Below are 24,817 nucleotides of genomic sequence, written 5' to 3'. Positions count from 1 at the left end.
AAATCCTGGCCAAAGACCTGTGTCAGTCTACCACATGTCTCCTTTCAGGGGCATCTGCACAAAAGTGCTTTGCAGGCAATGCCAAGTTGTGATTTAGAGGCTTTAACAGGGCTTTACAATCCAGATCTCAAGCTTTCTGCCCCTCTCGATTCATGGAGTAACCAGAGGGGGCTAAGCCCATGGTTCCCACCCACCCCTCCTCACGTGCTCCATGGCAGCTTCCTCAGCCAACCAACCAGCGCAAAACTGGCATGATAATGGGATCTAAACCAACCGAGGAGTTCATAAAAATTGATTTCCACCAAAATTGAGGTAATTTGAGGCAGAAGGAAATCCAAGATGGTTGTTGCCGCTGTCACATTTTAGTGCCAAAAAACTGTCCATGGGAGCAAAACCAAAAGTGCCAACCTGATTTTCCCATAGACAATATTGAGTTGTACTCACAGATCTACCCATGTGCTGTGCCTGCATCAGTTTGTCACTGCAATTGGAAATGAAGAAGGTATTTATGACTCAGGTAAGCAAAGGGTGGCTCCTGCAGCTTGCCTCCTCGGGCTGCCTTTTATTCATGTTCCAAAAACCTGAAACCCTCAACCCCTCACTCTTCCACATGATTCTTCGGGGGGTGGGGGAACACAACCAACCTCCTCCAAGCCTCCCAGGCCAGTTGTGGTGTCAAATCAGCCTGCGCTCCAGTGCCTAACTTTGCAGGGGCAAGTAGTGCTCCTAGAGGACCTGACCCCGAGCTCTCAAGTGTTACACAGGCTGGTCTAGGTACTTTTTTTTTTTTTAAGTGTGGCCTTTATGGCTACAGACCCCCAATGTCTGACCCTTCTCCCAGCAAAGCTGTCCCACGACTACTGGGAACCTCTTAACACAAAGACCCTTGATAAAAGATTGGACAAAGACCCAAAAATAAAAAATCTAGTGCAAAGCAGATGAAAAGACATCTTTTCAACTTGCCTGCAGAGTTAAAACTGAGGAGAGGGGGCACTGCCCAGAGAGACAAGGGCACAGACAGAAAAAAATGATTGATGGTTTCTGCAAACACGACAGTTGGGGTATATAACTCATCTGTAAGGAATCATATGCTATGTGCACAGGTACATTAATAACAGAAATCACATTCTCAAGTGGTCGTGAAGGCCAATTTTATAAATAGGTCATGGAGAAGAAAAGATGTCCAATTAGATGTGGAAAATTCACATGTATTTTACAAAGGCACTGCCAAATACACAAAGAAATACAAAACTGCACATTGATGTCCCATTATACCCAGCAGGAGCAGCTATTTGAAAAGTTCCAAGTGGTTAATGTGTCCTGCTTTCTCTCAAATTTGCACGGAAGCTGTCTTTGAAATCTCTGCTTTAAACAGCATCCATCCCCAAACTCAGTACCCCTTTGATCCTCCCAAAACATCCAAGAACCCTCCCCTCAACACACGAGAACAAATTTTTTGCTGTCCTCGCAAGTTTGTTTCCTATCCCTGTCCCATTCCTGAAAGCTCTGTCCTCATCTACATAAGCCTAAAACACTTTAAAATCGTAACTGTTTGAGGCTTGTGCAGTTAATACAGAGCTTACAGGAATGGGGCCGGGACAAGGACAGAACAGCGACAAAACTCGTGGGGACAGGGAAATTGAGTTCCTGTGGGGTTGAGGAAAATTTATCCCCGTGTCATTCTCTACTCTCCACCCAGGGCTGGTACAAGTTTATTTATTGCTATAGGCAAACCTCCAACTTTATGCCCCTTTCCAACTAGCTTTAATGCCCCTCCCCCATAGTAACTATCACTTCAAAATGAGTTATATGAAAAAAGCCCACACTCCTTGCTGGTAGAACTATCCACTGCAGTTTCCTTTGAGTTTTATGGTCTCAGAACTTTGCTCTGGCATCCCCTCCACAAAAGGTTGCTACTCTAGGTGACAATGTAGTGCTGTCTCTTGGTTAGGCCAGCTCTGTCTCCATCCTCTGCAAGACTACCACTAGGGGTCAGGAGCACCATTCTGAACCTGGACTCTGATCCAGTTCCCCACTAGATACCAGAGACCCACAGCTAGGGGGGAGGGGGAGGCTAGGGTTCTTTGATGCATACTGGAGAGGGAATGAGGGAAGGCTGAAAGCACTGTAGATGTTAGGGGCGGGAGAATGCTGTCTCAGCCTTTGTACCTGCCCCTTCAAGCGGGGATTTATATGCTTCAGGTCAGGTGTAAATACTAAGGTCTAGAATTTTTTAAATCCACATATATTCCCTTTGTAATTTGGGGAATACACATCAATATTTTAGGTCTAACAAAACCACTCCTTCTCCTTGCTTCCTTGCAATCTCTATGTGATATGGATTAGAGGTCTGCATGGGAACGGGGATTGTGGGAATCCTGCGGGGGGCGGGCGGGGATAGAGTCCTGGCAGGGATGAAGGGGATTCCTGTCCCCACGCAACTCTCTAATATGGATCACACCCTGTATGTAGTAGCTCTCAAAAATTATTTACATGTATAGGAAGTCAATACATCTGAAGTACTGTAGCTATCTAGATGTGGGGATTACTTCTTAGAGAGGCCTTAGTCCAACAGATGATTTGTATTGGGGAAATTTTGAAGAAAACTTGTGTCATTGACAGTGTGTACAACTGAATACGTTTTTTCATTAAGTTTTAATTCTCTTTGACACCTGACATTTAAATTTTATCTAAGGTGCCATACAGTCAAAATTTAAACAGGCAAAGGGAAAAATGCTTGAGTAACTGAATAAACCGTTCTGAGCTTTCCTGGGAGAATGGTAGAGAACTGAATAAATAAATAAATAAAGGAGAGACCAGGGTACTTCTAGAGCAGGGGTCTCAAAGTCCCTCGAGGGCCGCAATCCAGTCGGGTTTTCAAGATTTCCCCAATGAATATGCATGAGATCATTGGGGAAATCCTGAAAACCCAACTGGATTGCGGCCCTCAAGGAGGGACTTTGAGATCCCTGTTCTAGAGGCAGAGAATAAGTTTAAACAGAATGTGGCAACATTCAGCCTCTCTGTATAATTTATACATTTAAATGCCAACAGATAAATAGTAGGTATAACTTTACACAGATAACATTATCCTTACATGTATATAAATTCAGCAGTAGTAAAAGTACAACTGCCACTACTGGGAGTTCTAGCACTATCTGAAGTTAGAACCCAAGCACCAAGAGCTCCAACACAGGACATGAAGTAGGGGCACCAAGGGGAACCATCCCAAGAAGCAGCATGTAAAACTCAATAACTAGCAGTGAACAAAAGCAAAGGAATTCAGGAAAGACCCCTGCATGTATAAGGAACATATACAGAATTCTTCCCAGCTCAAAGAGCTGACTGGTATCCAAGAATCAACTTGGAGAAGCATAAACAGAATGAGACATTAGGCAGGCACAGGAAGGACAGGGTACCTACCTACTAGAAAAGATATCATCAAGGTAAGGACATAATCTCTTTTTCCAGTGCAATAGGTGCAACATTCTAGACATGTGGGACATACAAAAGCAGTCCCAAAAATTTAGGGTGGGCTGACTGTGCCAACCCTGAAGACTGAGGTCCCAAAAGCAGTGTCCTGTCTTGCCACCACATCCACTCCGTAAAATTTGGCAAATGTGTGCAGAGTGGACCAAGTAGCTGCCCTACAAATCAGGAGAGATCACCCTAGCCTCAGCTCATGAGGCGGCCATAATTCTGGTAGAATGCGCCTTAACAGAAACAGGTGATTGTTTGCCACAAAGAAAGTAGGCTGACAAAATGGCTTTATAGATCCATCTGGAAATAGTGGCCTTGGAAACGAGTCAGCAAAAAAGATGGTCAGAGAGATGAAACTTATTTGTAACCTCTAGATAATGCAGAAGAACTCTGCGTACATCCAACTTCAAAATGTGTTCGTTTCCTAGAACCAGTAGGCTGAAAAACAGGCAAACACACTTCCTGATTGACATGGAATGCAGACACCACCTTCGGCAGAAACAAAGGAACCATGCAGAGAGAGATCACCATCTCTGAAATCCTCAAGAAAGGCCGTCTACAAGATAGAGCCTGGAGTTCTGAGACATGTCTCACTGAGGTAATGACGACCAGAAAAACTGCTTTGAGCATTAGATCTAAGAAAGAAGCATCTTTCATAGGCTCAAATGGAATGTTGGTGAGGCCAGATAAAACCAAGTTACGGTCCCATGAAGGAACGTCGGTTTGATTGGAGGTCTAACGTAAAGAGCACCTTTCAGAAATCTGGCCACGTCACAGTGAGACACAATTGAAGGGCTACAGTTCCAGGCTCTGAAGCAAGAGAGCCCAGCGACTTGGACATGAAGGGAAACTACGGTAAGGCCCTTGTTGAGGCCCACCTGGAGAAAGGCTAGCACCAGAGTAGAATACAGCTCCACACTTTCCTGTCGCATTAATGTTGAAAAGTCTTCCATGCCTTAGCTTAGGCACACACAAAAGTTGACTTCTTAGTCTTCAGAAGATTAGAAATGTCTACATTAGAATATCCTTTGCATTCTAATGCTACACGCTCAATAGCATGGAAGACTGGACCCTGAGAGAGAAGGTCTGGAAGAGCCCGCAACTGAAGACCGTGATCTATGCAAAGACACATCAGATCTGCATACCACAGTCTGCTAGCACCCTGCAATACACCGCTGAGTCTCCTAGGTCTGCCAAACTGCCTTTGCTCAAACCCTCAAGTAAGAGGAGAGAAAAAAAACAGGAATGGTCCCAAGCTCCCAAGAAACAAATGCAGGCTGGCTAACAGTTACCCCCAGGGATCAGCCTATCAGCTGCAGACTGAAGTCCATAAGCTCTCTATGCAGACAGAGCTGAAGAATTACTCCAAGCACAAAGAAATCCCCCAAAACACCAAAGAAAATAAGAAGAACACCGAAGAAAATAAGAAAAAAAGAGAGAGCAGAACAGAAACACTCCTTCAGGCATGCATGCAGAAGGGAAAAACTGCAGGTGGTGCTAGAGCTTCCAATGAAGTGGAGGAGAGCCACAGAAAAAATCTGGAGTGGATTCCTTCTGCATATGGCAGGCAGCCATTGGGAGATAACCCACATGTCTAGAATGTCTTTACCTATTGCACTGGAAATACCTTTATATGGATAATTATTGGTATAAAGTTATAAGTTTCCAGCCCAATATAAATTTCTTTCTATGCAATGATGTGGCCAGTATCCATATTTTTTGGTCACCCAAGTTTAGCAAGGGTGACACTAGGCATACAGGTCTGTTTCATACAATACCACCAGTCTCTTTACCTTCCACCACCATATGCTACCTTGTTCCCCCTCCCAATCCTCTCCCCCCTGTGTCCCTACCATGGCCAGTATAAACATCCCTCTTTTCTGCCTTTCCTCACCAGCACCAGAGCTCTCCTCCTTCATCTCCCCAACCCCATCACCCTCTTTGTTTGTTTGCATTTGTTATGTTGCCTTTTGTACCAGGCATCGCAACTGTTCCTCTTCACACATCACCTCTTTACTAATGTAGTCCAAACAGCACCAGCATCCTCCTCCTCGTACCCCCTACAAGCAGTCATCCCCCCTACAAGCAGTCTACAGGCCATACAAGCAGTTTGTTTTGTCTGCTCCCTCAAGCTGCAATAGTCATGAGCCATTTGAAACAGATCAGCCATTTCCATATCACCTGCAGCAGCTATGGGCCCTCTCTAATTGATCTCCTCTTCCCGGCCTCAGCCAAAACAGCAAGTAGGTGATGTTGGTGGCCCAATGTACAACCCATGTGGTTCTATGCTGCTTGTAGCTATGCCATATTAAAACCCTGCAGATCCTATTGATAATCTCACAAAAAACATGAATAGAACTTACCACATGTGAGGCTTCAACAAGGGCAGCTATATGAGGAAGAGACACACGAGTTGTGCGTCAGGACACTGCCATCCTCTAACTGCTGCTGCAGCTGAGAATTTGCTGTGGGAGAGAGGGTGGATGTGGTTGCAACATTGGTACCTTCAACTAGCAGGGATTGGACATCCTCACCAGCACATATATGATCTCTATGAGAACTGGAGGGGCCTGTTGCTCCCTCCCAGGACATATTTTCACAGAATAGAATTATATATGACGTCAAACAGAATATGGCCTACGAGCTTCTCTTTTAGGAAATTATCCAAACCTTTTTAAACCCTGTTTAGCTGATTTTACAATATTCTCCGGCAACGAATTCTAGGGTTTAATTATATGTTGAGTAAAGAAATATTTTCTCCGGTTTGTTTTAAATCTACTACCTAGTTGCTTTATCATATGCCCCCTAGTCCTAGTATTTTTGGAAACAGTAAACAAGCGATTCACATCTACCCTTTCCACTCCACTCAGTATTTTATAGACCTCTATCATATTTCCCCTGAGCCGTTTCTTCGCCAAGCTGAAGAGCCCTAGCCGCTTTAGCCTTTCCTCATAGGGAGTCGTCCCATCCCTTCTATCATTTTTGTTGCCCTTCTCTGTACCTTTTCTAATTCTGCTATATCTTTTATGAGATACAGCGACCAGAATTGCACACAGTATTCAAGGTATGGCTGTACCATAGAACAATACAAAGGCATTATAATATTTTCATCTTTATTTTTCATTCCATTCCTAATAATTCCTAACATTATATTTGCTTTCTTAGCCTCCATCACTGTACACTGAGCCGAGGGTTTCAATGTATCCTCAAAATGACACCAAGATATTTTTTCTGCTCTTCCAGAGGAGGTTATTGTGGAATCGACCATTCTAGGATTTAAAAGCAAAATAGACGCACATCTCCTTACGAGAGGCATAGAGGGATATGGGTGACTAAAATTACGCCAGGTGTACACCTGGCTGGGCCTCCGCATGTGCAGATCGCCGGACTTGATGGACCGAAGGTCTGATCTGGAGATGGCAGTTCTTATGTTCTTAATGTGGATCCATGCATCACATAGCTATAGTTCGGGTTCCTCTTTCCCATATGCATCACTTTGCACTTACATTCTCTCTTTAAAATGTATTTTTGAAATTATTTATGAAAAAAAAAGAAACAAAACAAAGATGTTGGCAGATACTGACCACTTGGGTACATTCTTGAGGCCTATCTCTGGTCTACCTCTTTTTTCATAACAGAAAGGAAAATACAAACTCCACGTATGACGGAACAAAACATAAGTGGGGAAGGGACTGTACACATCAGCCTTTGGAACAACTGTAAATTTATTAAAGGAATTTAAACCATTAAAACATATACATAAAATGATTCAAGCAATAAAAAAAAAAAAGAGTCCTTAGTCCTTTTTAGCTGGATCTCATTTTTTCTCTTTTAGGTAAAATATCACATGGAAATTACCAATCTACCCAATGTGGAAAATTGCAGCACTGACAACTCCTGTGAAAGAGCAAGGCCGACCAAGTAGAGAGCATGCAGAAAGGCTGAATTTATTTTTAGGATTATTAAATAGCTTCAGGTGCTTAGGGAGAGGCCAAGCCTATTGAGCTTCATTGCGGCTACAGATTTGTAGTTCTAACTTGTCTTTAAACAAGTTAGAGCAGTGTTCTTCAACCTTTTTACACCCGTGGACCGGCAGAAATAAAAGAATTATTTTGTGGACCGGCAAACTACTAGGACTAAAATTTAAAAACCCCGTTTATGCCCCATCTCCGTGAGCTCGGTCCCCGCAAACCATCTGATCCCATCTGCACAAGCCGCAATTATGATTTTATATTGAACATATTTTATTAAAGTATAAAAAGAAACAATATTCTGAACAATTGTGATTTTATAAATACAAATATTCAGAGCATGGACCAGCAAAACCCCTGTCTCCCCTCCCCTTCACATATATCCCCTCTACTATCAAGAAAACTGAACAAGCCAAGGTATTATAGAATGCTACATAGAAATATCATGCTAACAGAATACTGCAGTCCCCAGTTATGTCTCTAGCAGGATATATATTTCAAATCTGATATATTCTAATGACAAAATAGAAATAAAATTATTTTTTTCTACCTTTTGTTATCTCTGGTTTCTGCTTTCATCTTCTTTTCACTCTTTTCCTTCCAGCATCTGCCCGTTCCATCCAATGTCTGCCCTCTCCCCCTTCCATATGTATCTGACTTCTTTCTATGCCCCTCTTCCCTGTCCATCCAGCCTGTTCCTCCTCTCTCCTTTTTACATCATTCATTCCAGCTTCACTGCCTTCTTCATTTTTATCTCTCCTACACCAGATCTAGTATCTTTATCCCTTTCTCATTTCTCTGCTGACCCCTTTCCAGCATCAATGTCTCTCTACTTTCTCATTCCTCTCTCTCCCCTTTCCCTCATCTGATCTCTCCATTCCACCCTGACCCCCTTCCCCTCCTGTAATCTCCCTGCCAGCTGTTTCCTTCCTTTTTTCTTTCTCCCTTCCCTCCTCCCTCTATCCAACATTAACTCTTCCCATCCCTTTCCCTCCTCCCCTCCCAGCAGCATCTCTCCTTCTTCTCCCTTCCCTCCTCCCTCTATCCAACATTAACTTTCTTCCCATCCCTTTCCCTCCTCCCCTTCCAGCAGCATCTTTCCTTCTTCTCCCTTCCCTCCTCCCTCTATCCAACATTAACTCTCTTCTCTTCCCATCCCTTTCCCTCCTCCCTTCCCAGCAGCATCTCTCCTTCTAACTCTCTCCAAGTCCAGTAACAGCTCTCCCTTTATCCAGCAGCTTTCCTGCCTCCTACAGTGGCTGTCTCCCCTTCCAGCAGCTCTCAGTACTTGCGGTAAATCACTGCCCTGGCAAGTAGGAGAGCTGGTGGGAGGGAAGGAAGTCACTGTGAAGGCTCACCAGGATCTTACTCGCACACGCTGACCATCTCCCTCCACCTGCACCTGTATCTGCAGCTCTCTCCATTCTACTTATAACTTCCCCGCGGCCCTCTTCAGCAACTCGGCAGGGGCGGCGATCAAGACAGGCTGCCAACGTCGGGACCTTCACTCTCTGAGTCCCGCCTATTTTGTTTCAACTTCCTGTTTCCGAACAGGCGAGACTCAGAGAGGGAAGGCCCCTACGTCGGCAGCCTATCTTAATCGCCCGAGGCTGGGAGGAACATTAATGAGCAGGAACTGCAGTCGGCAGGAAATTTAACTGCCGACTTGATCTCGCCGACCCTGTGCGGACCGGCAGAAATTTTCTGCGGACCGGCGGTTGAAGAACTGTGAGTTAGAGTACATGTTTAAAAATGCAATGAAACAGTTCTTCCCTCTTCTAGATCCTCTTTCAAAAGGATGAGTACTGCAAAGATCCAGTGGTGTAGTGGTGGTGGGGACATCCGAACCCAGGCGCTGTCTTTGCAGGGGCACCAGCGCCTCTCCTCCTCTTTGCCCCCTTGCGTACCTCTTGAAATGTTTGCTAGCGCTAGCAGCATTTTTCACATGCGGGGGCAGGTGTACAGCATGGTGAGGAAGAGTAGGGGGTGCATAGCAAGTCAATGTCAGGTGCCACTATCCCAAGCACTAACCTTCCTCACTATTCCATTGCAGAGATCCCAAGTTTTTGAGATGCTGAACACAGCAGCTTCTGGATTGGAATTTAATTCTATAATACAGGAGACATTAGGCAGCTCCAGCTGCTCGATATAAATTAGGAACATTGCCTCTATTGCACTTCTTACCAAGTGTGATTCAAAGTACATAAGTTCTTATTCAAATATATCCATTTGTGATATGAATGTGAAACGTATGATATGAAAGGATTATTAATATTGAATGACACTGCCTAGGATCCATGATAGCTGTTATGAGAACGAGCAAGGCCAGAAATTTTTCAGCACCTATTATGAGAGCAGGTCACTGTCAGCACACGAGCTAAGCTAGATAAACATCCTCCCGGCATTCAGTTAACTCAATCCACAAGCATTCAGTTAGCTTAAATCCATAAGAGGGGGGATGTGTAGTCAGATTGGTATTAACACATACTGATTGGTAAACATCCACAAGGAAGGGATGGGAAATTAGCTCACGAGGCAGGCTAGGAGTTTCTAACACATACTGATTGGTAAACATCCTCCCGACATTGGGATGGGAAATTAGTTCACGAGGCAGGCTAGGAGTATATTGATTGGTAAACATCCTCCCGGCATTCAGATACAAGGAGGGGATGTATATAAATATTGCCTTCCCAGAAAGAAAAGTAGGGACATTTTTTTCCATTGCTGACGAGCTGTGTGATGACATATTGAATAAGCCTCCTGAATGTGGTCCCCCATCGGAGTGATGCAATAACCGGTAACGTATTGATTCAAACTCTGTACTTAATCAATGATTATGGCTAGAAATATTTATATATATATGTAATAAAACTTAATTTGTATACTATTTTGATCTCCTGGTATTCTTCCAGTGAGGATAGTGATTGAAGGTCTTCTATTGCCTTTTTAAATAGTAATACACCATTGATCTCCAGTTAAAGGCCTATTTATTTTAGAAAATGTTTCCAGATTTTGTTATGAACTGATTTGGGGGGTGTTTGAGGGTATCTATGAACTGGGGACCTAGAGCCACAAATATTTAGTCTTTTCTTTTAATATTTTATTATGGCATTCTTCTCTACCTTTTAATTTTGAATTGTACTTTATATGGATTGCTTATCTTTTAAGCAGTTAAGCAAATTTAATAAAAACCTGAAACCAACACAGAACTATCACTAAAGGATCAATGTAATAAGAAGTACAAAGCATAACACATGGTTGTGCTTACATTTTAATTTGCATGTTCTATACTTCTGTTTGCAAATAAAATATGCATAAAAATTACCATCCTATGCTAATGAAGGCACTAGCTACAACTCTTTGATGCAGAGGAGTGCAAAGAAGACTAGAAGGCTAATATATATATTCTGGGAATTTAACAAACCAAGGAAGGTGAGAGACTGCAGTACAATACAAGCTACTTTTTGGGATAAACCTGCTGAGGTGACCTGAGAAGCCCTTTGGGACCTGGTAGCAAATTTTGGGTAGGTAATTAGTCCCAATTTCCAACAGACTGAAAATAAACTTATCCACCACTCAGAAGAATTAGAAAAATTAAAATTGGATATGACTTCTTCTAATAGTTTACTTGAAAAGACTCAGCAGGATATGGTTTCAATAAAACAACTCTAGGAAGCTATAATTATGACAACTTGAATCTTAGAAGAAAAGTGGAGTTATTAGAAAATCAGGCACGTAGTAATAATTTGAGATTGGTAAACTTTCCAAGAATAACTATGGTAACACCTAGAGATATGCTCAGGAGATATTTATTAGAAATTTTGAAAGTTCCGGAAGGTAATCGTCCACCATTCGTTCAAGTTTATTATCTCCCTAGCAAAATTCCGCACCAACAGCAACCTGAGCCTACTGAAGGACAAGTAATGAATATTACAGAGATTCTGGTGAAGTCAGATAAGGAAGTGATAACACCTGCAACATTAGTAGCCACTTTGGCTCTTTCTATTGATAAATCTTGGTTATCGAGACTATTTTTTAAGAATAAACAAAATAAATTTTTTGGCTGTAAAATTCAGATGTTCCCTGATGTTACAAGGGAAATGCAAAAACGTAGACGTGACTTCCTTCTTTTGAAGCCGGGGGTCATCTCATTGGGGGCTACATTTTATTTGAGACATCCTTGTAAGTGCATTGTCTGTTATCACTCAACTAAATATGTATTCTTTGAGCCCCAACATTTGACTAATTTTCTGGCAATGTCCCGTCTGGACAAGGAGAAAACTCAAGTTTGAGCTCTAAAAGAGAATAGTAACTTCCTTACCGATCTATAGGAACAGCATTACTTTTTTGATTGTTTCTTTATGTTCTCACAATTAATTCTTGGATCTAATGAGGACTTGAGCTAATTTTACCATAATAGTTTTTCTTGTATTGCTTAACATTGTTAAGTATGGATTTATATGATTGTAATAAGCTTTGGTTAAATTTGCTTTCTGTACAAGTTTACTTGATATAATATTGAAATCAATAAAAATATTTAAATATATTCTGGGAATTTAACTCCTTATATATAAGTAAAGTGGAGTAAAGCTACCATTAGTACCAGTCAGCTATTTTCCTATGGCTGTTCTTTTTAATCCTTGTTGAGGACTAGAGGAAAGATAGAGCAAGGAAGTAGAACACAGGAGGAGAGAGATTTGGTACCCTTGGCTGTAGTTATCACGCATGTTTTACTTCTATAAAACCTTTTTTTATAGCTATAAAGAATGCTAAGCATGCAGAATATAAAAGTCATATGTGCACAAATCTGAATTTTTTTAAGAAGTGTGTGGTGCAGTGGTTAAAGCTACAGCCTCAGCACCCTGGGGTTGTGGGTTCAAACCCACGCTGCTCCTTGTGACCCTGGGCAAGTCACTTAATCCCTCCATTGCACCAGGTACATTAGATAGATTGTGAGCCCACCAGGACAAAGAGAATGCTTGAGTACCTGAATAAATTAATGTAAACCGTTCTGAGCTCCCCTGGGAGAACGGTATAGAAAATTGAATGAATAAATAAATAAATATTTTTGTGTGTATAAAATCTGAAACCAACTATTCAGATTTGTGTACATAGTGCCCAGTGCAGAAAATGCATACATATTACCTTGTTTTTTTATACACACAGCTTTTCTGCTGCAACATTCATACTATTAGTTTACTACATTAGGAGTAAAGTAATTTTTTTGTCAATATAGACGAAATTGTGCACCAAACACACAGTTGATTCCATCAGCTTCTGAGTCAGGTCCTCATTTTAGATTTCACCTTAGCTGTGTGAACTCAAAGTTCCCCATCTATCTCCCAAGTGTTAAGGAATCTTACATTACTAATACGATTCTGGCTGTCCCCCCAAACCGGTGCTCTTCCTTTCAGAAATGTGGATTATTTTTCTGCAGTCAAACATTTTTTTCTACAGTAGCACAAAATAGTTCCTACTTGTGTTCACTTTCTAATGATTAATTATCATGAGCCTTCACTTTTTCAAATCCTAAACAAATTCAAACAATTAGGTATCGCTAGCATTAGTACAAAAGCTAATTATATGAGGAAACTGAACACATTCTGAGCAGAATAAGAAAAAAGGGAGAGAACAAAAACATTCTTTCAGGCAAGCGTGCAGAAGGGAAAGCTGAAAAGCCAGCTTTTCAAAGACACCATCTCGATATAACCCCAAACTTACTTACCAAAATTTTCCATTAAGGAAGATCTTCTCTTATTTTTACTAACCCTCCCTAAATGTTCTTACCTTGTTTCTCTCTTCTTTTAACGATTGTAGTTCCTCCTCACCTACCCTCATGTTCCGGTATGTACGAGTATGGTCAGTTTTAAATTAAGTGTATGTATCTAAGCCTTGTAGTTTTTATTTTGTATTTCGCCTAGAAATTTCTGAGTAGGCAATTCTAACAAATTTTAATAAAACTTGAAACTTGAAAAACTGCAGGTGGTGCTAAAGCTCCCAGTGAAGTAGAGTGACAGAAAAAATCTGGAGTAGATTCCTTCTACACATGGCATACGGCCATTGGAAGATAACCCACATGTTTAGAATGTCTCACCTATTGCACTGGAAATACCTTTATATGGATTATCTGTATAAAGTTATGTTTCCAGCCAGTAAAGATTTCTTTCTATGAAATGGTGTAGCCAGTACCCATATTCTTTGGCAGCCCAAGTGTGGTTCAGTTGTATAACTAAAACTGAATGGACTCTGGGCCCAAAGCAAGTAAAAGCAGTAATTGGAAACTTCCCTCCGGGGCTCTATTGTGTGCATGCCGGCTTCCCTTCTCTTCGAAACCGGAAGTTGCATCCTGCAGGGGGTAGGGAAGAGAAGGGAAGCTGGCATGCACACGTTAGAGCCCTGGAGGGAAACTTACAACTTACTGCTTTTACTTCCTTCTGGCCTTCCTCGCTGCCGGGTCCTGCCTTTGCGGAAACAGAAAGTAGGCAGGACCCGGCAACGAGGAAGGCTCGAAGCAAGTAAAAGCATGCTGGCAAAAAAAAGGCAGGCGTCAAACAAAATTTTCGGCGGAGGGTCAGCCCGGGAAGGAGCATCGGCGGCAGCAGAAGGATTCGCCAGGCGGTCATCTAAATTAGCTGGGCGGTGCGCCCAGCTAAAAGGCCCTGGGGAGAACACTGAGACCGTAAAAAAAAAAAAAAGAGGGAACTTGAAGACTAGATAGTAAGAATGAGTTAAATTAGGACACAAAGACAGAAAAATAAACTGAACAAAGCCAAAAGGAGGAGAGAAAAATCCTGGCAAGAGACTTAAGATGGAGGAAAGCAGAAACCAGAGAAATAAATGGCCAGAAAACAAAGGTAGAAAAAATAACTATTAATTCAGGATAAAGTTGTGTGGTACCCGTGTTTATAAAGATTAATAAAAATACAGTCATGTGAAAAAATTAGGACACCCCATGAAATATTCAGTTCTTTCTTATCGATGTCAAATCTTTTTTTTTTTTTTTTTTAGTTTATCTCTGGAAAAGAAAGTTTTGTAATTGCAGGAAAACAACAAATATTTTCCTTGATTTACTCATGAAACAAGATATCCACAAAAATGTGTATTCTAACTGAGGAATAAATTAGGACACACCACTTATCCTCCCACTTAAAGTGGCTCAAATCACACACAGGCGTATCACATCAGGTGCACATGATTAGAACATCATTACTCAGCATTTTGAAGGAGGTTTGCCCTACTTAAACCTCATTTAGCACACACCCCAAAAGCTTCAATATAGCTATTACTATAATTTTCTTGATCCTCAGCTGGCTTCGCAGGCTCTCAACAGTGTTCAGTTGCTCAATGCTTCTGCCACACTCATCATTGGATCTTATTTTTATATATTTTTTCTTATTATTACTCCTATTTTTCTTATTCAAATTTATAGACAGTTTATATATTTCCTGTCACCCGAACCACCCCACACCACCTTGAACTCCCCCCTCCCCCAGATACCTGGTAGTTAGTTAACTGCAGGAGGCAGGCCCAGTCCTTCTTGCCCCTCAGACCTGCCTTCCCCTTCCTGGTGCATTCTGTGATGGCAAGCCAATCAGAGCCTTAGGTTCCTCCCTCTGTATCCCTGGAATCCAAGGATGCACCAGGAAGGGGAAGGCCCGCCATTCTGCAATGGCAGGTCTGAGGAGCAGGAGGGACTAGGCATCCTTCCTGCTGCCAACTAATTTCCAGTTACGGGGAGGGGGGCATCTGGTGGTAGAAAGGAGTGGGCATCCATCCTGCCGATTTTTTTTTTTTTTTGGAAGGGGAGCGGGGAGGGGTCGTTTCATGGTGGGCAGGACTGAGTGGACATCCTTCCTGCTGATTTTGGCTGGCACGGGGGGGGGGGGTTTTCTGTGGTGGCAGGAGGGAGTGGGCATCACTTCTGTCAATTTTGACTGGCGCGAGAGGGGGGTTCTGCAGTGGCAGGAGGGAGTAAGCATCCCTTCTGCTGATTTTGGTTGGCACGGGAGGGGGTCATCAGGGAAGGCTGTCATCGGGGTGGGGTGGGTATTTTTTTATGGGCCAAATATTATGTGTTGCCCACATACACCTCCCACCCAGTCTGTGCCCACAGACAAAAAATGAAAAAAACCCCAAACAAACAGACTTATCGACAGCTAGACCTGTCTATGGACCGACCCGATTCTGGCATGCTTAGAAGCTCTGATAAGCAATGGAATCAAATTTTAATAAAAACTTTGAAACTTGATTCAAGTTTAGGGCATCGATCGGATGCATGATTTTAATATTAATGACCTCATTTACTTGCCTGATTTGGAGAATGTAGGACCGTATAGAAAATCATGCGATGAACCTGTTTAGAGCATCGGGTCGGCAAATACGATTGGTTGCTAAACCAATCAAACCAGTTTTGCGACGATCATTAGACGATCGGAAGCTTTTGTGCATCTAGCCCTGGGAGTGGAACTGTGTGGGGTTCAAAGAGGAGGGAGCTAAGAAAAGGGTTCTGAGAAGAGAAAATCAGGTTGCAGGGAAGAAGCACTAAGGGGTGAAGAAAGGGATGAGACTAGGAAGAAAAAAAAATAAGAACAAGCAATAAAAAGATAATTTTTAGATTTTTGTGCTTATGGTTCAAGTCTATCAGCCACTTCCCACAACTGAGGGAGCCTAAGAATCACTAGGTGGAAGATAATTGGGCTGCATAAGGTTTGGGAAGCTGCTTGTATCTGCTCTTTTCTTCCAACTTTGTGGTCACTGGGGTAAATAAGGTATTTCAGTGGAAGTATGGGAAAAGGGGAAGAAGTTGTGGAACCTTTTAAAGCTTACTTTCTCTAGGCATCTCTGATATTGAAAAGGCTATGGTCAGCGATTGAACTGAGGGAGCATGGCGAGAGCACTGTTCCCATTCCTTAAAAACTACAAAATATGATCCCCCCCACCCATTACCACAGGAGGTAGAAATGGTGGGGGCACTGGCTATTTGTGTCTAAAGAAGTAGCACAGCAGCAGGAAAAGGTGGCAGGAGACCACTGGCAGTGTTGGGGATGATGTCTCACAAACTGTGTGCTTCCTGGGTTGGTTGCCTGACTTTCTTTTTGCTTAATTGCTGAATCCTTATTGCCCTATTTACTCTTGGTAAAACTCTGCAACCACCTCCCAGGTCTCAACTCTGCCCCTGAGCTGGATGCTTATTTCTTGGCTACTGGAGCAATATCATTTAGGCAGCCAAGAACAAAGTATGAGTAAGCGTGCATGCTCTTATGCCCTAGGCTGCTAGAACATGAATAAAAGTGCCTGCATGCTTTACCCACCCCCCAGTCAAAGGCATACAAAGCAAAAAATTATATGATGGACTATTAGCAACCCAAGCTGCAAGACTAGACCACCACCTCTCCAATCTGATGACCACAATGCCTAACTACAAAACCTTCAGGAAAGAATTGAAAACCATGCTATTCAAGAAATTTGTTAATTGATCTAACTAAACCTTTCCAACTGCCCAGATCCTAATGAATTTTCCAACTATCAACCTTGTAATCTCCCTGGGAATGTCCAGGCCAATTCTTTTGTAAACCGCCTAGAACTGAAAGGTATTGGTGGGATAGAAGACACCAATGTAATGTAGTGTACATCTTCTCTGCAGTTTCCTTTGTTTTGTTTTTGGCTCCCACTCAACATGTAATCTTTGAGGTTTCAAACTATGATCCTTGCTGGGCTTCCAAAGTTCAGGGTGATCATGTGACAAAGAATCTGATGTGGACTCTGCATGCAGAAAGGTGGCCACTGGTCTGGAATCTGTGAGTGCCAGCTTAAGTGTTGCAGTGTAAAAGGGGATGTGGAACCAGTCCTAGAAAACAAGAATATGCTTGGAGCCAAGGAGAGCAGAGCAAGGAAATGACCCAAGCCTATGGTCAATGGGAAGTCAAACTGAAGATGAGTTAAAACTACAAGCAAAAGAAAGTTTCACCTGTAGAGGAGAGTATGAGATGGGAATCAGTAAAGGGATAGATGAGCCAAACCTGCATAGGATGGCAACTAGCCAGGGAAAAGTGCATTGGACCTTGCTGGGTTGTGGAGGGCAATAAAGACAGAGAAAAGGAGAAGCAGAGCAGGTTTAAAAGATTTAGGGAGTAGAGTAGGCCAAGAGCAATTAAATTTTCTGGCCCCAAATATAAAGCATCCAATTATGCCTATACAGGGGGAGAAAAATTAAAAAGTACAGATGAAATTTGGGAAAATGGAAAACTATTGGGGGAATAGAGTCTAGTTGGAGAAAAATGATGTAAATGGCCGAGAGAGAGAGAGAATGATGATGACATGCTGAGAGAGGAAGGAGAGAGTGGCTGGACCTAGCTTTGATTTGTCTACATTTCCTGCCCCTGTTCTTGACATTTAGATACAGGCTGGCCATCATTACCAATCACTACCAGATGTATTTTGTTTCTCCTTATTTTTTCTTTGCTGGATAAGGAGAAATTTATTATGTGTTGAGCACCCCCAATCAATTTCAAAAGTTGGTTCCTATGTATAGAGTGAATCTGCTACATAGTCTACTCCAGCTAACACAGGCTGTGGCAGGGGCTTAACCTCCGCCAGGTTCCAATTCCATAGCCTGGAATGACAAGTGCACACCACGAAAGAGGCCAAGGTTGCAATCTTAATCCTTAAGGATGGTGCTTCAAAACTGCCTCCTGAGAACCATATTCACTCTGCAATCCTGCTGATTCTTTAAAACTATGTCTCCCTCATTTGGCATGAAAGTGCATTTAGAAAACATTTGTTGGAATTCCTGATCCATGAGATACAGCTTTGGCATGATTTTAGTCATCTTCAGTGATCTCCCAGGGCTCTGTGACTAGGATCCTGATGTCTGGGTGCCACAGAAAAGACGTGGATTGAGCCCGGACCCTGCTCAGAAGAGAACACTGGGAGGTTGGGGTTTGTGAAGGGTCTAGCTTTAGTTCTCAAAGGGACTTAAAGAGTAGGCAAACAGAGGGATCCTCTCCCTGGTCTATGGCTGGTATTGCCTCCTGTTCCTCCATATGAGAGGTTGCTTCTCCCATCAGGGAAGCCTTATTTTGGGACGATAAAGGGATTAAATCTGACCCCTCATCCTCTGAGTCCCTATCCGATGGAGTCCAGAATAACCTCCGCTCTCAGGAAAGAAGTGCTCCGAGTATCCAGAGGGTCCTGCGCCGTGGTCCACTCGCCAGTCGACCTAAAAGGCGGAGTTCTGCCTTGTGCATAAGCCTACCAGAGGACATCAATGAACTCCAGGGTAAAAGCCTGATTGGGCAACTCTCCTTCCCCCTTAGGATGGAGTAGTCACCTTTTCTTGGGCTGCAAAGCATCTACATCTTATCATGTGCAAGACCGCTGTCCCAGGTCTCCAAAAGGTGTTTGTTTTCCCCCAACAGGACCCTTTTTGCCTTTACCTAGCTCTAGAAGACTGTGGAGGGGCTAAGCCCGAAGCTCCTGAACCCCATCCCGTGCAGCACTTGGTGAGAGGGTGCTCTTCAGCCACTCATCCAGTGCAAATAAGGCATGAAATAGGGGCACTAGGGTCCAAGAACTCCACCCCTGTCAGTTTTGTGGCAAAATTAGGCGTTTTGGAGAAGTTGGAAAACTTAGGGAAAAAAAATTGGGAAATCCAAGATGGCCTCTAAGGCAGCGTTTTGGCATCAAAACATTTCAGGGATGAAACAGTCAAAACACACTTTTCAAGGAAACCCCCCCCCCCCCACACACACACACACAATTTTCCCCATAGACTGTCACAGCCTGTACTCATAGACCATGTGCTGGGGAAATAGTGCTGGAGAGGCTCTCTGCCTCAAGCCGTTGGTCAGCTCCCACACCGAGATCTTCGGGCTGCCAGTTGACCTTAGTCGGACTGAAGCTCTGCCTCCAGTACGGTGGCGCATGATGTGGAAAGGGGGGGGGGGGGGACACACAAAATTGCAGCCAGCACCCTGAGTGCCCCAAAGGACTGCTATTGATGCCTAACTGCCTGAGCTCAACCTCCTAACCAAGTCAAGGAAGTGAGCAAGAGCTGAGGGCCCGAAATCCTGAGCTCCGGAAATCTTCAGCAGGCAGGGCATTGGTCTTTGACCTAAGGGCCACCACGGGAGCAGACTGCTGGGCACGATGGACCATTGGTCTGACCCAGCAGCAGCAATTCTTATGTTCTTATGTTGTATAGGTCTCCAAGGGATACACCTGCCAGCTTCAGACTTAAAATATCTGCTCCTCTCCGAGCAGGCAAAGAAGTCCTTTTGAACCAGGATCTCTGACACTGCACAAAAATCCATAACAAGCCAAAAAATCAAAACACACCTCAAAAAAGAAATAAGTAGATCAGAAAGACACCTTCAAGTTCACTTACAGAAGAAAGAACTTAAGGGGGCAGCAGAGACAGTGGAGAAGGAAGAGGAGATTGATATCTTCTGCAGTATGCTCGCAAGCACAGATGGATAACCCTATGGTTCAGCATACAATCTCTATTGCACTATACTGTATATTCATTTTTACAGTTACTTAAGTACTTTGAACAACACTGTTCTCTTTCCAGGGTCTCCAGTCCTTTTGTCATTTCTTCTCTACGTCCATTAAGTCTACTATTTACAGGTGTGATCCCTATCCATCCTATCCAGTACCTCCTTACTGTACCCCTGTCTCTGTCCTACTCCCATTGTTCAGCAACTGTCCTCTCAGTGTCCACAACCTTCTTTTATATTGAGCATCTCTCCTCTGTGTCTCTTTCCCTATGCTCCACAATGGTCTTAATTTCCTATGTTCTTGTCCTTCCTCTCTTTTGCCACCCCTAGTCCAGCCTCTTTCTCTCTCTGACCACTGGTCCAGCATCTCTCCCTTTCTTTCGCTTTTTATTCCCTCTACCACTCTCCAAATCCAGCATTTATCCTCCCTTCCTCCAATCCTTTGCTCTAGGTCTCTCTCTCCCCCCTTCCCTCTGCTCCCTCCCACCCTGCAAAGGCAAAACATCTACTGTCCTCCCTCCCGCACTGGTCCAGCATCAACCATGGTCCTCAAAACACATGCAGGTCACTGGCAGTTTGAACAGGCTGCCTCTGCCTGGTACTGCCTGACATTTCCTGTACCACGCACTGTCTCTATGATGTAACTTCTTGTAGGTGGGATGCAGCACAAGAAAGGTCTAGGTAGCACCAGACATGAGGTAGCTTGTTTCAATCACTGCCTCTGTAAGTGACCCATACACGTTTTGAGGACAGTGAGGAGGGGTGCTGGAGAGATGGTAGGCCTGCAGGTGGTGGTAGCTAAGAAAGATAGGGATGCCAGATTTGTGAGGATGGAAGGGTTTCACCACTACAGGCAGTCCCCTACCACTGGGCAGCTCTGAACATTTTGCCAGAGTCACTCAATGGTAGCTATATCCCCTGCTGTAGCTAATACAGGATACTCATCTAATCTAAAATCCTGCTATTGTTAGTTCGCATTTCCTGTGCTCCTGGGCTTGTAACCAGGGCTCCACCTTCTTTTACAACTTGTAAAAGTATTATTATTATTTGTTTAATATTATAAACTGAATTGAAACTGCATATTCTGTCGTAAGTCTCTGCGTTCTGAGGGTACCAATCAGGCTCAATGAGGAAAGAAGACTGCTCCCACTACAGTGGCAGCTCTTTGTTAGCAATGAGTGCCAATGAGGAAGCATCTCTTGGGTTAGTGAGATCCCCCGAGTTACCCATCATACCATGTGCAGTGGAGATGTGGGGGGGGGGAAGGTAAAAAGCCAACTCTCTCCCCCCAACAAATAAAAAAATTGATTTCAAAGTTTGATTTTTACCCCAGGAGGCTGACACTGCAGGATATTCACTGCTTCCTCATCACTCAGACTGAGCTGCAGCCACACAGGATGGGTCTGGAGAAGCTTGTCCAATACACTGAGTTTTGGAGAGAAGCTGTCATACCCAGAATCCCTGGTATTGGCTTTGAAATCCTTCTTTTCCAGGAATATGTTTTCCATATCTTGCACTAAGCTGTAAGAAGAAACAAACTATGTTAATATATTTATTTATTTTTGAAGATTGAATATAATCAACATTTATAGTAACATAGTAAATGATAGCAGATAAAGACATGCATGGTTCATCCAATCTGCCCAACAAAAGCATTAATTATCAAATTGTTATTAAACCAACATTCAAATAGTGAGTAAAACCTTTACAATGTCTTCCCATCCTCCACTGAAATATACAGCACCTACACTCAAGGTATATGATATGAATGTGGTATAAAATACATATATTTGATCCTGATGTGCCTTTGCCATTTTTAAGGCTCAGACCATAAAGAAGTCTGCTGCCCCACTACTTCCCAACTTTAGCCCATCCTGACCAGTCTTGCCATATATAGGATACATAGCGTAGAAGTCTGTCCAGTAGGAAGTTCTATTCCTACTGCTGGAGCTGTCATCTAAGCACTACATCTGCCTATCATAAATGAATTTATAGCTGTTGATGTGTTAAGTTTTGTTTAGATACCATCATCTTTCTATTAAGAGATCCTGTGTATCTTTCTTATGCATTTTTTAATTCTGTCACTAATTTTGTCAACATTGCAAAGGTGGAAAGGAAATGATAGATGTAGATACTGGGTGACTTCATTCTACTTTATGTGGATAAAGTAACCATCTGAAAATCAGAGAACAGTAAAAAGACAATGGATGTCCTGCAAAGGGCTTTGCTTAAATGATGAAAGACCCCACCAAGGAAGGATTGTTGTTGGAACTAGTACTCACGAATAGAAAAGAGTGTGTCTCTGGGTAGGCAGTAATGATCACTACACATATTGTAGGGTCATGAAATGGTTAACTGTTGTTTAAAATATTGCTCTGGTCTACATAGCTGAAGAAAGTGTACAATCTATTGACTTCATCTGCCTAAAATGTATGTCCCTACCGTACCACATTGTAAGCTGAATAGATAAGAGTTTGAGCCATGATGTACCCTGCCCTTCTGTACATTTAACATTTAGAACTGTAAGAGTTAGATAAGTGACCTGCTAGTGTGAGCTTAGGACCAATAATAATTGTAGAAAAGTTATAGAAGTAACAAATGAAAATTGTAATTTTTGCATATATTAGTTTGCAAAAAGGGCATAAAAGTCCGTGTATTTCCAGTTTCTGACACTCTAGTAGGCAGGCTATTAACTGCACTAGAGTCCGGTATACCGTAATAAATCTCTTGTACTTTCTTCACGCCTCTGACTTTGTGTATCCAAGTGACCTTTCAATATGACTGAAGAGTTTAAATGGAATCCAATCAAACTCACAGATTTTGGCAAAATGGAGCTAACCGGATGAAAGGAGATAAAGGAAATCAAAAGACACTAAGCTAAACAAAAGGGACTAAGCTAAAACAAAGGGACTATATAACGGATGTTTATGTAAGGAAAGTAACTAAAAGCAAGAGGGAAAGAAAACTGATACAGTTCTCCAAAGAGATGGCTGCAAAAATAAAGGGAAAAAAAGGTAGTAATCACACAAAAAAATAATACCACATAAAGCTAAGAGAGATGAGCTAGATCAGGATAGTGAAAACAAGGGCAAGAGGTTTTTAGCGCCGGCTGGTGCACTGAATGTGTTGTGCCTTGATTGGCTACTAAGTTGTGGGTTGGACCAATTGGAAGGCTGTCTGTCCTGTTTGGTTCTGCTCCCAACACTGAAGAACACCGAGGTGCCATGATTAACTACCTTCTGAAGAACGCAAAGGATCAGCATGTCAAACAGTGAGTTCTGTTTGTTACTTTTTCAAAACATTTTTAAAGTGTGAGCAGAGGACTTATTTTGAGTTTACTGTTTTCAGGTTTTCCTGCTATGGGAGCCCTTGTAGCCCTGAAGAAGTAGCATGGTAGCTACGAAACGATCATAGGCTGGCTATACATAGTTGTTTTGAATCAGTAATATCTGTTTGCACAATGGAATTGCTATTTATCCCTTATGTTTTTCTTAATTATATATTTGATACAGTAGTGTCAACGAAAGTTTTTTCTGCCTATGATGCATGGATGGTTGAGTGGTTTTTCCTCACCTATATAACTTAGGCTTTTTCTTTTGTTTGCTTACGGATGGTATCATACTATATTGCTCTAAGCCAGGAGTTTAACTTATTGTGTGGGGAGTTTTGTGTCGTGATTTAGTCTAAAATTTCTAGGCACATCTGGATATAAAGAAGATTTTTTCAAAATAGCAGATTCCCAAGATTTGGGTACTACTCAACAGATTAAGAGTTATTTACAGTTTAGGAAGTCACTTAAAATTATATATCAAATTAATTCAAACAAAGCTTAATCAAAAGACTGACAAAACAAACATGTCTTATTTTTAGTTGCATGTATTTGTGATGTTTTATTTTTTATGAATGTAATTTTGTAAACTGCCTAGGATCTAGGATAGTGCAGTCTAAAAACTGTGCTAGAAATAAAGAGTTGCTAGCACTTATAAATGGAGGTGTCAAAAATCAATACTTCCATGTATATATACAGAATGGAAATATAAAAATTTTATTAAAATTTGGGAGCCATTAACGTCCTTTTGTCATGATTGATGCCATTTTTCTAATATTTTTCTATTAATTATGTAAGATTTAGGGTTGGGTAGGGGGTGGGTTTCCATTATATGAAAATAAAATAAAATAAGTAGAGGGATTCGAGGGTGGGAGGGGGAGGGTTATATTTATAATTATAAGATATAATGATAAGATGCACAAGTGCTTAGATTTATTTTATTTATTATAAATTTTTGTACACTTGATGAAAGTTTTAAAATGAATAAAGAACTTAAAAAAAAAAAATACTTCCATGTATAATCACTAGCACCACATTTGGATAATATGAAAAAATGGAATATTACTGTTATTGTAACTAACAGTAGTTGTCACTGGGGTGGGGGCTTAAGAGGAGAACTGGGGGAAATAAATGTTTGTAAAAAAACACCAACAGTTTTTTTGGTCGCCTACACTCTCTGCCAAGGCCTGTGGTAAGAAGCTGCTATAATAGGAAAGTCGAGTTCACCTCTGCTTGAGCAGCAGAGGCAAGAGAAGAGTAAGCTCAGGGGTTAGCAAGTAAAGACCTTGCTAGTCGAGCAGGGAAAGATTGCCTTCTAAGTGCAGGAGGTGGGTGAGGGAAATAGCGTACCCTGGCAGTGAGGATTGGCAGGGAGGTCTGGTCCTCATTTCAAGTTCGATGGCTGGGGGGGAGGGGTGAGAGAGAGAGAGAGAGTCCGGGAGTGTACAGTCTTCAGTTGAACTGCCAGATGGGATGGACTGTAAGAGAGAGGGACTAATTGAACTTTTTGTAAATAATTATCCATAAATACTTTCAGGCTT

General features: G+C 42.3%; 1 protein-coding gene across 4 annotated transcripts in view; it reads right to left on the bottom strand.

Moving 5' to 3' along the window:
• RIN2 (Ras and Rab interactor 2) overlaps positions 1 to 24,817 on the bottom strand; it is a 188,349-nt gene that overhangs the window by 100,166 nt on the left and 63,366 nt on the right. For 3 of the 4 annotated variants that reach the window (XM_033939684.1, XM_033939685.1, XM_033939686.1), the window contains one exon: positions 21,277 to 21,469. In XM_033939684.1, the coding sequence (XP_033795575.1) occupies positions 21,277 to 21,469 (193 nt within the window). Of the gene's footprint in view, positions 1 to 21,276; positions 21,470 to 24,626; positions 24,755 to 24,817 lie in introns of all 4 variants that reach the window. The other variant, XM_033939687.1, reaches the window with a different exon arrangement.

Source organism: Geotrypetes seraphini, chromosome 3, assembly GCF_902459505.1.
Source record: "Geotrypetes seraphini chromosome 3, aGeoSer1.1, whole genome shotgun sequence".
Lineage (NCBI taxonomy): Eukaryota > Metazoa > Chordata > Amphibia > Gymnophiona > Dermophiidae > Geotrypetes > Geotrypetes seraphini.
The sequence above is the reverse complement of the archived record's forward strand: the minus strand, read 5'-3'. Positions and strand labels throughout refer to the sequence as shown.